Consider the following 12,106-nt stretch of genomic DNA (forward strand, 5'->3'; position numbering starts at 1 on the left):
ATAACTGCATTACAAAACATGCAGGGTGGGAAAGTGTCAGGAGCGCTCTGAGGCATGCCTTAAGTATATTTATGAGACTCTTGTTGCTGTGGTATGAAATGACCCATGTTGTTTAGTTAAGCTGTACTGAGGTCAGCATGGTTTACATAATTTTGTCAGTGTTATGAGAAGAGAAACAGCATTTTACAGTGAGTTTGGGATTTTACTAAATGAAATGTGGAAGCACTCAGCTAGTATGTGAATAGCAAGTATGATGAAGAATGAAACACCTTCAAATTCAAATAAGCTTTATTGGCATGATTACAAATAAATATACAATATGCAAATGTAAACAAACATCAAATGCAATGTAGTAAAAGGTTTTTTTTACTTCAGTGTCTCAGTTTGAGAGAGTAACTGAAGCCCCAATTGACTAACAGAACATTTAAATACTCCAAAATCTGGCTGGTATGTAGATGGCAGATTGACAATTTCAACTCTGTCACTTGATTAGATGCGATTGATGTCAGATTTGGGTGGAGTATGATTAAGGCAAGTGGTTTATAAACAGCTGGATTTATGCTGACAAAGGGAACCACCACATCTCACATTTTGATTGTGTTTTATGGTGCTTTCAAACGCACACATTAGATATTTTAACTGAGGTTTTCTCTTCCTTAAATCAGGATAGCTCTTTGATTTAGTAGAACAGAAAATAAACTGCCAAAGCTAAGATTGGCCAAATATGATGTTATGTTTCCCTCACTGCTGAGACATTTTGTCCATATATGGGTGGGCTTTGTTGAGGTGGAAGTATCGCCAACTTAGGAAACCTACGTACATACAGATGCTTCTGGGCACGCTGTTTGATGGATGCTCTCATCCAACATGCCAGACGGTACTACAAGAGCGTACACATTGAGCATGGACGCTCCCAGTGGGAAACATACTCCTAACCCTAGAGGTGTGTTGCTGTGTTGTTTGGTCACTGAGCTGACCTCTGTGGTTTTTTCTTTAGGCTAAAAAAACAAGGATTTACAGTATTTCCTGAAGCTGTCCTTAATTTTGTTTCTACTTTAGTGTCTTTCTTTCAGTCCTTACAAAAATATAATGTTTTTTCCAGTTTTGCTTATTTGTTTCTCTGACTATTTCCCAAAGAACATGTGCAGGCATAAGAACCTCCTGAGATGCAGTTTAATTAGCAAGTTGCTGCTCAGTTCTTGTAAAATAAAGGTGGAGGGTTACATAATGTAGAAAATGTGGTAGCTTAATGATTATTCCGCTATTTTCTGTTACCACATGCAGATACTATAATGCTACCAGCTTGAAGATCTCCATGACCTCTGTTTTTTTATAAGAATTTCCAGTTTAGTTTTCTGCACTTAATGAGACCTTTTTTCATTTTATGTTATTGCATTATGTATAAAACCACAGTATGATTCACATAAATCTGATATACTCTATATCTTTCCTGATATGCATCTTTTTTGGTGTAAAACATTTTTCAAACAGTATGCCAGAAATATAAAGTAGCGTGCTCTGAGTTTCTGCAGCAGGCATCTTTGAAGAAACACTCTCAGCTACAGACGGTGGTGATGTCAGGGGAACAAGGAGTGTTACTGTGCCTTAAGCAGAAGATCTGCTCTAATTAGTTGTCCAGAAAAAGCTACAAATTGTTCAGCCCACCAGTTAATCTCAGTGTATATACCTCTCCTGGGCCACTGAGTCCAAGCCCAGCTGCCAGTTGCATGTTTACAATGAACCAGTGCAGAGATCTTCAATGGCGGTTTAGCCCACTCCAGCCCACACTGTTTGCTAATTAACTTTAACCACAGTGATTGTGAATTCTCAAGGCTACCTACCACAGCTACACACGCATCTGAATTTTCTTCTTTTTTTTTTGTAAAAGATGTATTCTGCATGTGTTGAAAAGCAGCCAGTAGCTCATTCCTCTGAACTTTTCACCCACAGAGTGGTGAAAAGAAAACATAGTTATACTTATTAAAGCAATAGCTCTACAGATCACTTCATCTGAACTCAAGATTTACAGCTATCCTTCTGGCAACATGCCTTCAAATCTTCACTTACACTATAACAGTGCTTTTGGTTTAGTCTATTTTTTTTTCACGATTGTCTCAGAGAAACTTTAGTTCTGATCGTCTTTGCTGTGTGCCAGATGGTTATTTGCCTCTGCATCTTCCTTTGAAATGATTAAACATGGACCTTGTTTATGGAAGTTGTTATGGACCTTGTCTTATTTTTGCAGTAACTGATCAGTCCACACTAGTGTCCCGGAGTGGTTGTGCCATGTATCCAAATTTACCAAACAGGTATGATTTCAGCAAAAAAGTGGGCAACAGTCCAACTTCCACTTTTAGAGCCTCACTGTTATTGTAGCTGAGCTAACAATGGTCCTTTTTTTCCATTTGTTATTCAACTTGGGCGTAAAATTTGTGGGTACCGTGGTTGTGTGTGGAGGGACGGAGTCGCTGCTTGCCAAGGAGGTCTGAGAAGAAATAACAGAAATAACAGAAAATATCATCTGGAGTCACACTAGATTCTCCTCTGATCCAGAGCCGTTTACCGGCTGTAGGAGAGCTTAGAGTTTCTTTTTGGTTTTTTTGTAACTTTTGGGATTAAAAAGTGGATTTATCTTCACTCTCACTTCTCAACCTGTCTGTAGAAGTAAGCGGTGGAGGTGCCGACCTCCGCTGTCAGGTGTTAAAATAAGTCTGTCTTCATCCACATTGACTGCTGACTGGAGGGGAAATGTACTTGAATGTACTTCATGGGTGTACAGAGGGGAGAGGGGAAAAAGAAGACTGGAGGTAAATAACAGAACAGGATTTCTTGGAGAGTTTCGGTTAGAGGCCAAACTGAATACAAATACACACACACACACACATACATACACACCCAGACACAGTCACTGCCTGCCTCTGCTCTCTAGCTAGTATGTATTTTGGCTGTTTGAGGGGAATAAACACAAATAATCCTGTGGTGCGAGTAATGCGAGGCAAACATTCACTGTGCATTTGGTGTGAACCATGACTGTGAGGGAAAAAAGGACATAGCTACCGTGACCCACTGGTTTGTAAACTCATGTTTTGAAACCTCGAATTCACAATTTTGACCATTGCTATCTTGGAATTTTGGAGCCAGAAGTGACCATATTTGGAGGAGAGGGTGGAGCTGTTCCTAGCTAGCTGCTGGTGTTGTTAGCATGGTACACTTACGGTCTATTGTTGACTGTTATAATGCTAATGCCAATGTACATTTTTGCTAGTGAAAACAGGCTAAAAACAAAATTTACTTACTGGAAAACTGAACAGCTGACTACTTAGAGGGTCTTTTACAACCAATCACTGAACAAGATTTTTTTTAAGTGACCAAAATATTTTAATTAACCTTCATGAATAGGGTAGGATTAGGATCACTAGGTGGCGACGCCCTACAGCATTCCCTGCTTCATTTTACTCAAAATGGAACCATGATTTAGAAATTGAATGTCATGTTGTATTGAAGAAGACTTGAAACTAGCCATTGAGACCATAAACTCATTAGGAAAGTGTTAACTGAGGTAATTCATCAAGTGAAAGGTAGCGTCATTTTCTCATAGACGTCCATACATACTTTTTGCAGCCAGTGGAGTCGCCCCCTGCTGGCCATTTGAAATAATGTAGGTTTAGCAAAACAACAGCCATTAGTCATTGGCTGTGATAATGCAGCTATGATGGCTTCTGTTTGTGCAGAAGTGGATCCAACAGACTCAGAAACACAAAGAATAGGTCATTGTAGCCTTCAGTTTTGAAATCTAAATAATCATCAAAGACAACACATTGTCCTCAGAGTGAATAAAAGGCAGATCCACACATTCAGTCAAACAGAACAGATTCAAGTTATGTAACCAAGGTTTTAAGGTTTCATCTTACAGCTGATTCATAATACTGTAGTCATTGTTCAGATGATACAGTATTGATGCATGTCCGAGGCAGATGTAGAAAGCACAGCATATAATCAGTTAACCGTTTTCTGCTGTACTTTGGTTTATTGAGTCATATAGTAAACCTGTAGTTTTCTGTCCAGTGAGCCTTACGATTGCTCTGAAAGATGCAGAGGTCCCCGCAGACCGGCTGCAGGTCCACAATGAAGTTAGTAGGATGGAGAAGACAAACACTGACATAAGTGTATCCTCCCGAGGTGTCATTTGCTCTAGGAGTGTTACAACTTAAGCAGGAGACGCACATAATTCCCAGATGACCAAAGTACGTCTCCTTTGAACCTGTTTTGAGAGTAGATGGTTGTTCATGTGGAGAGTTGTTTCTTATGTTCATAAAGAGCTTAACTTTCTAAGTTTGTTTGATAGTTTGTTTTTGATATGATGAAAACAGTCACTTCTCCATGAGGGATTTTAATAACGTCTTTTATTGAGTTAAAAAAGTTTATATATAATCACTTCTACAACTGCTTGTGTCAATTTGTCTGACTTTCTTCCTCCATCGTGATCAACAGTTCACTTCAAACCTACAGTCTTGGTATTGGCCTGTTGTATCTCTGGTCAATCCTCATTCATTTTAATCACTGGCTCTTTGTTCAGTTATTGATCTTCTCGATCCAACAACCAGCCAATTAGTTTAACCGTAGAACATCCAGTGTCCTTTCAGATCATGTCTGTGTCTGCGTTTTGTACCCTGGAAATGAATCATTCATCCGTTTTCTTCTGGTGGAGAAGCAGGTTTGTGGGTGGCATGCTTGGTTGTGACTGGAGCTATTGATTAGCTCTGTGTTAGTTGTGTGCTGTGATGATGTGTTGTTACACCAGCAATCCTACGGCTGTGTGACCCCGGCCCTCCCACACTTTGACCCGCCACAGCGCACAGCAGCATGAATGTGAAAACGTAAAGTCGAATATCTGTTTGCCTCCAGTGAAATGAAATATCTTCAGTGTGAGTCGCAGCAGCGATCTGAGTCAAATGTTTCTGTGCTGTGGGAGTTTGATTGTGCTTACATTTTGACACAAAAACAAATATTTTATCTGTGGTTAGAAAAAGGGGAACGTCTTTTTCATGATTATCTGTTCCAACAGCTTATTGGACAAAGGCATATTAATCTGTTGATTATTGTTATTGTAGTTAAGCTTTAATAAATAGAGAGAAATACTCATCTCAGTTTGTCAGAGCCCAAGGTGACGTCTTCAAATTGCTTGATTTGTCAGACCAACTGTGAAACTCCCACAGATTCTTGATTTACAATCATATAGTACAGAGAAAAGCAGCAAATTGTCACATTCAAGAAGCTGGAACCAGCAATTGTTTATCCTTTTTATTCTCATCACTGTAGCAATCCTATAATTTATTGACCAGCTGATGCACAGAGGTAGCAGTTTATCTGGAAAGTGTGTACTCTTAGAGTTTTCATCAGTTGCAGTTACTGCTGAAAAAAAGTAGTTTAATTTAATTTAGTTGTTTATTTCAGTAATTTGTTTATTGACAGAAAATTAATTGATAACAATTTAATAATAATTGAGCAGAAATGCAAAACATTTGTTGGTTTCTGCATCAAATGATTTGTTGCTTTTCTTTGAAATCATTTGTCACAAAAAACAGACATTTGAAGATGTCATCTCTGGAAAATAGTGATGGCCAATTATTTTTTTTTTTTTAAGGTTTGTTTTTTTTACATTTTTACATTAAACAATGGGAATAATGTGATTTGAATTTGATCAATAGCAAAAATAATCATTAGCTGCAGCACCATTTTCTATGCTTGAAGCCAGTTTGAGCAAACCATCATACCATCATTTATTTGATGATGGCTTTACAGTCCTGCATCCCTCACATGGTCCATCATGCTTTTGATCATTTTTGCAAAAACTGTAAGACACACAGTGTGTAATGTCCCTTAAAAAAAGGTAGAGAAGTTCCCACATTTTGTGCAAAGACTTTTTCCTATTACTTTTGTTCAAAGCTGCTAGAGGACCGAGAGAGGCCGGTGTTATAAAAGATGGAGCATGTTTCAAAAAAACCTTGAGACATTAGCCGGTTTTCTGTCAGGACACAGTGAGACCGGCACTCGCTATTTCTGTTCTTTCAACACTTTATGAAGAAAATGATTTTCTTTGTGTAGCCTACATTGTTCCACCATAAGATCCATTGGAGCTTTTCCCTTTAATCATATTCAGAGCCTTCCACATTCAGTGAGATTTGTACTGAATAAATTGTTGATATTTTTTTTTTTATATAGATGGAAAAAGCATTGTTTGAAATGCTGCTTTGTCAGATATGATGCCACAATCTTGATAAAGAAGGACAGCAGAAGAAAACAAAAAGATGTCCCTGATGAAAACTGTGTGATGTTTCTTCTGTTCTGTGAATGTTTTTCAGTACATAGCGCTTTAATGTGTGGTGCAATACAAATGCCAAATCACAAATTAAACTAGCACAGTAGCTTCAAAATAATGTAATGGTTCATGATTCACCTGTAATCAAATCTGGAGCTTGCTGACCTTTTGTTGTGTTTTCCTGACATTTAACATTTACCGTTTTTGAACTGTGTCTTTTATGAAAACAGTGAATGTTTTAGTGAGAGAAATAACTGGAGCGCTGTGTCCTTTTGAGGTGCTTTTCTTTATGAGCTTTTTAGGGTGAGAGGATTTTGAGCTGGAGGCCTGGTAGTTATCAGATTCATGTTGTGTGTGTCTCTCTGAGTCCACTTCTGGAGAGTGAGGAGTCTCATGTAGTATTGATAACAGAGATGACATTGTGTTACTGGCAAAAAAAAATCAAACCCTGGTCTATCTGTCATCTTGAAACAGATTGCGTGGAGGGGTAACACAAGAGCCCCACTTTCTGCTCCTCACGTTTGCTGTATTTCATGAACATTCATTGTTGAAAGCACTTGAGTGAAAACTAAACGAGCTGAAAGTTTTCAGTTCATTTCAACACTGCATGTGGCTTGATGTCCACATATCAGTACAAGTGGCAGCATACCTTACAGTATACACTATATTTGATTCACATTGAACATTTACAGTTTTATTTTTATTCTGTTAGAGGCTGAAATGTCAGATCATCTGATACAGGCTTATGTTTTTATAACCTGCTCTAAAACAAGTGCAGATCTTCAACAGTTTTATGGCACATCCATGTAGGTCTGAAACTAATGTCATCATCACTTTTAGTAATTTACTCTATAAAATGTCAGAAAATAGTGAATAATGCACCACACTAATGTAATAAAGTCGCCTGTTTTATGCAACAAATAGTCCAAAACCCAAAGATATTCAGTTAACTATCAAAGGACAAACTGCAAATCCCCACAATGGAGAAGCTGCAATACAGTCATGATAGACATTTTTAATCAAAATACAACCTAATTGATTATCAAAATACTTGCTGACTGATATTCAGTATTAGTATCTGTTAATCGCCTGTTTCAGCTCTTCATTCATGGTGCTTACATAAAGATTCCAAAGTCATCAATTCATCCGACAATATTGTAGCATCTGCTTGAGGATGACATGAAGAAAACTTTAACTCATCGTAACAACAGCACTGACAGATCCTGTGATACAGTTTCACTGCATGTGCTTCATTGTTATACATGATGAGGGAAGTCGATGCAAATAAAGAAGCAAGTGCATTGTATGTATGTCATCATTCAAGTTTCATTTGCATAACAATAAGATGATTACAGGGGTGGAAAAATTCTCAAAAGGGACAAAAGACCACCATGGTTAACAATCTACTTTAGCTCAACTAATATATACATATAGATGTGTGATGATCTACGAGACTGTGCAGCAGGGCTCTGTCCTCCACTGAGAGAGAGTTACAGTAAATGGGGAAGCTTTGTATAATCATTCCAGTACATAAATTGATTCATGAATTAGCATATAATCTTCTACCTTCTATAATGTTCGGACGTTCAAAACAGTTTATTGAGGAGCCAATAGCTACGCTTCTTTGAAAGAGAGTCATTAAAACTTCTTCTGACTGACTGACTCAAAGTTGTCTCTTGAAAGCCTCGCTGCTGCAGGAAAAATGTATTCATTTCATGACGTTTACAACCACTAAAATGTGGAAATGAAGCTAAGCGCTGCTTGAAACCGTATTTTTCTGGTTTCTGTTTGGGATATTCATAGAATTATTTGATTAATAGAAACTAACACCCCTTTACATGCTGCTAAGCTAATCGTAACTGCATGTCGCTGCAGGCAAAGATGCATCACTCAACTTTGGGCGGTTTTTCATGTGAAAGTATTACTCTTTCTTTACTCTTCTTAATCCCCAACTTCCCTGTCTTTCTCTTCATTTTAGTGCCTCAAAGACGATTCACTTTATCTCGCAAATCACATCTGGACGACTTGTTTTTTTTGAGTGGCAGATGAGAAGAACATCAATTTCAAAAATGCTTTCTCCTCTAATATGTCTGCTTATCTATTAAACATCTACAGACATCACACAAATCTTTAATTTAGGAGGAATAGCTGCAGGGAAAAAATGTCAATCTTATTGTTTAGTGGTGTGGTTTATGTTTGATAATTGCATGCCTGTCTTGATCAATAACCTGTGATTCCCATTGCCTTGAGCTATACCAATTTAATTACATCTGGGTTTGGCGCTTGGTTGCTTTTAGCTATCAGTTCACTGACCTCTGTTTATTTTGCAGATGATGAAGTTTGCCTGGGACAACTACAAGAGCTACGCCTGGGGCAAGAATGAGCTGCGGCCTTTGACGAAAAACGGGCATATTGGCAACATGTTTGGTGAGTGTCAGAGTTTTGCTCAAGGCTCAATAGACCAGACACGTTATCGAGCTTTGTCTTTTTTCCACAAGACCTGCTGACCTTTTGTCTGGAAATGTTTCACGTACAAAACATTTTCTAATACAGTTACAAACTAAAAAGGGAGTTATTTTCACCGGGTTAAGTTAAGAATTGTTTGTTTTTTTAATTGGGTTTATATTTCGCCATTTAGCATCCTGGCCATACAACCAAATTTTACGACAAATTATACACTTCTTAAGACGTGTCAACATATATATGAAGTGTCTTACGTAAGATATTAAGCTAAAGTGAGAAAAGATGACAATTATTTCACAGTTTGCGTTATTTCAATTGGATGATCAGAGATTAAGAAGACTAAAATATGATACTAAAAATAAAAAATTAGTCATTTATTGAAATGAGACATGGGATTGATAGTTTCTGTTTATTGATGCCAACTACAGCCGTTCAGACATGAGCAGAAACTAAAATGAGGCTGAAGAACAAATTAACATTAAAGAAACAAAGAATTCATTGTTTCCATCAGATTCAGAAAAAAATAATAACATAATGTTTTTTTAAAGCACAAAATTCATATATATATATATTTCAAATTAATATTAATAAATAACATTAGTACGTATGTATACTTTATTTATGTTTCTTATTTAATGATATAATCAGTGTATCTTTGCACCCAGTTGCCAGTTTACTAGGTATGCGTAGCTAAAACTAACTGTGCACTACAACAGTACTGCAATAAATCCTACCTACACAAGGTTTTAGTCTTGAATTATAGTTTAAACTGTTTTTTTAAGAATATTTTTATCAACACATTACATTTTTGTGAAACTGTTGTTTTCTTCTGTGACTGATTAACAACAGCTGGCAGTTAACAGGAAGCAAAAACACTCACAAAATAAAATTCAGTTAAAACTAACTCCGCTATTCCAAACAAATAATACAACATAAACCCCTTCCTCAAAAGTTCTATTCATCTATTTCGAGCCGTCAGACAAAAGATAACACGTGGCACCTGTTTGCGGCTCAGTGAGCTTTTGTCACCTTACTTTTCAATCAGCATGGGAAACCTCACAACCTGCCAGGGGTGTCACAGTTTCCAGCAGTCTCTAATTGGAGGCAGATCCAGAGGGGTCCTCAGGTCCTCTGCAGTGGAGCATATCAGTCAGTTCACACTGCTGAGCCAGAGGGAAATCCCACAATAAAGCTCTTAATAAAAGGTGGATCAGCGCTTAATAAGACTTGGTCGGGTAACGTCTTCCATACCTGAGGTCTTCCTCCATCACATCTGTAGGGATTCAGGATTATTAAGGCGATGATGCAACCTCTCTTGAAAATATAGTTTGTGTTCACTTTGCTGCTGTTATTCCTCCGAGGGTCCTGAGTTCAGAGTCAGAGAGGAGCCCCTTTGAATCATTATCCTTAAATCATATGATAGGTGTAACATCTTTAAAGCAGCCAATTCAGGGTTATTTTCTGATGAAATATACCAAAAGCATCATGCAAAGCTTTTGCCTGAAGTTTGGAGCAGCTTTTTGAAAATCAGAACATCCGTCTTAAGATGGTTCCACACTCAACAAGCAAGAACACAAATTACATTTTGCAAGTTAAGGAAGGGATTCATATGTGTTCTCCCATCGTTTATGCTCAGATTGATACAAAACATGCATATAAAAGTGTGTGAGGCTTTAAACCAAGACGTTGATTAAATTGAGTTGAATGGTAAAAGTGGCTTTTAAGCATTCAGTTCAGGAATGACGACAGAAAGCAAAGAAAAAAAACAAGATACACATTTTAACTTAATTGTTTTAAACAATGAGAATAGTCAAATGAATCAACAAATTACCTTCATTGTAACATTCATCATCATGGGTACATTTTCGTTGGTATTTAATTATCCAGGGTTTTCACTAACATTCATATGCGGCCCGTATCAGTCAGTAAAAGGCGAGAAGTAAAAAAACAATTTGAGAACAAATTAAATGACCAGGTCCAAATTACAATATAGTCTGTGCTCAGTTCAACTTTTAAATTGGTTTCACCCTGTCACTGTTATTTAATGTAATACATTTAGTTGATTGAATTGACTGAGTTTAATTGGGCTTATTTGTTGAATGGCCTTTTGATATAGCACAATGAAGGGATAGAGCTCTGTTGAGCTTTTAGTTTTAACCACAGGTAGCGTCTGAAGATAAGTTATCAAGGCTTCTTCTTTTCTATTTAAAACACTTGTGATGTAAAGTGTCATTAAGACGAATAAAAGCAGAGGACACTGAAAGCTAATGGATTGTTGTCAGTGTTGAAACATGAGGACTGATAGAGATAATGATAGTAAATTACAGTGATTTGTTTGTCTTAATGTTGTATTAACTGATGTGGGCAGAACATAGGATCCAAAAATCATTCTTACAAACTATCAGCTTGTGTTGTAGCCACAGTTGGATCAACTAAAGCTGGATTCAGATGTGATGCAAGTGGTTAACAGAGGTTGTGCTATTGATACCTCTGCTGTAGATCATGATTTATAGCTAAGCTGCTGAAAGCACCAGTGCAACTATAGATGGATGTATTGTGCGTGATAGGTAGGGGTGTAAATCTTTGGGAAACTCGATTTGAATTGATTATGACTCTGAATCGATTCTCAAATGTGGATTTAAAACAGAATCTGGATTGAATGAATAGACAAGGGAGTGCTATTGACACTTTCTTGCTCCAGTATACTGTTTTCTTAACTTTTTTTGCTGTTGCTGCTCACCTGTAATGATCAGGCTGTATTATGCTTTAATTATATTCCTCACAATAATTGTTTAAATTCTTTCAATAGGAAGGATTGTCTCTAACATTGGAGACTATTTCCATGCTGAAGGTTGGAAGCGGTGATGGCTTTGTTAGATGTGTGTTCCTCAACTTGCTTAATGATGTCTCCGCAGGCATCTGAAACTTTCTTGCCAACTCCATGTGGTCTCTCCATATTAACTGTAGCCCTGATGTGTATTTACATTTGAATCTGAAGGCTCATGAAAAAAATATTTGCAAGATATTTGACATCCTCCACCAGCTTTCTCATTTACTGGAACTGTCTCCCACTGTGGGCTCAGTAGGTAGTGTATAGTGAGCTTGTGTTATAAGATAAAAACAGTGGCACACACACACATTTTACATAGAGGGATGTATGTTATCAGTTCTTTCACATCATAAGAAATAATTTGACTCAATAAATATTCAAATATAACCTGATGGAGCAATTGCTCACAGAATCTCAGTAAAAAGGTTTAATTACTGGCTTTGAATGTTACTTGGCCCCTGTGAGAGCTTCTGTATCTATTCTGTATGCATGCA

General features: G+C 37.4%; 1 protein-coding gene across 1 annotated transcript in view; it reads left to right on the plus strand.

Annotated features, from left to right (window-relative positions):
- The window catches only part of LOC133982866 (mannosyl-oligosaccharide 1,2-alpha-mannosidase IA), a 189,093-nt gene that overhangs the window by 76,924 nt on the left and 100,063 nt on the right, over positions 1–12,106 (plus strand). Inside the window, 1 exon segment of the mRNA XM_062421719.1 lies at positions 8,650–8,746. Within this exon segment, the coding sequence (XP_062277703.1) occupies positions 8,650–8,746 (97 nt within the window).

The sequence above is a fragment of the Scomber scombrus genome, chromosome 7 (genome assembly GCF_963691925.1).
Source record: "Scomber scombrus chromosome 7, fScoSco1.1, whole genome shotgun sequence".
Taxonomy (NCBI): Eukaryota; Metazoa; Chordata; class Actinopteri; order Scombriformes; family Scombridae; genus Scomber; species Scomber scombrus.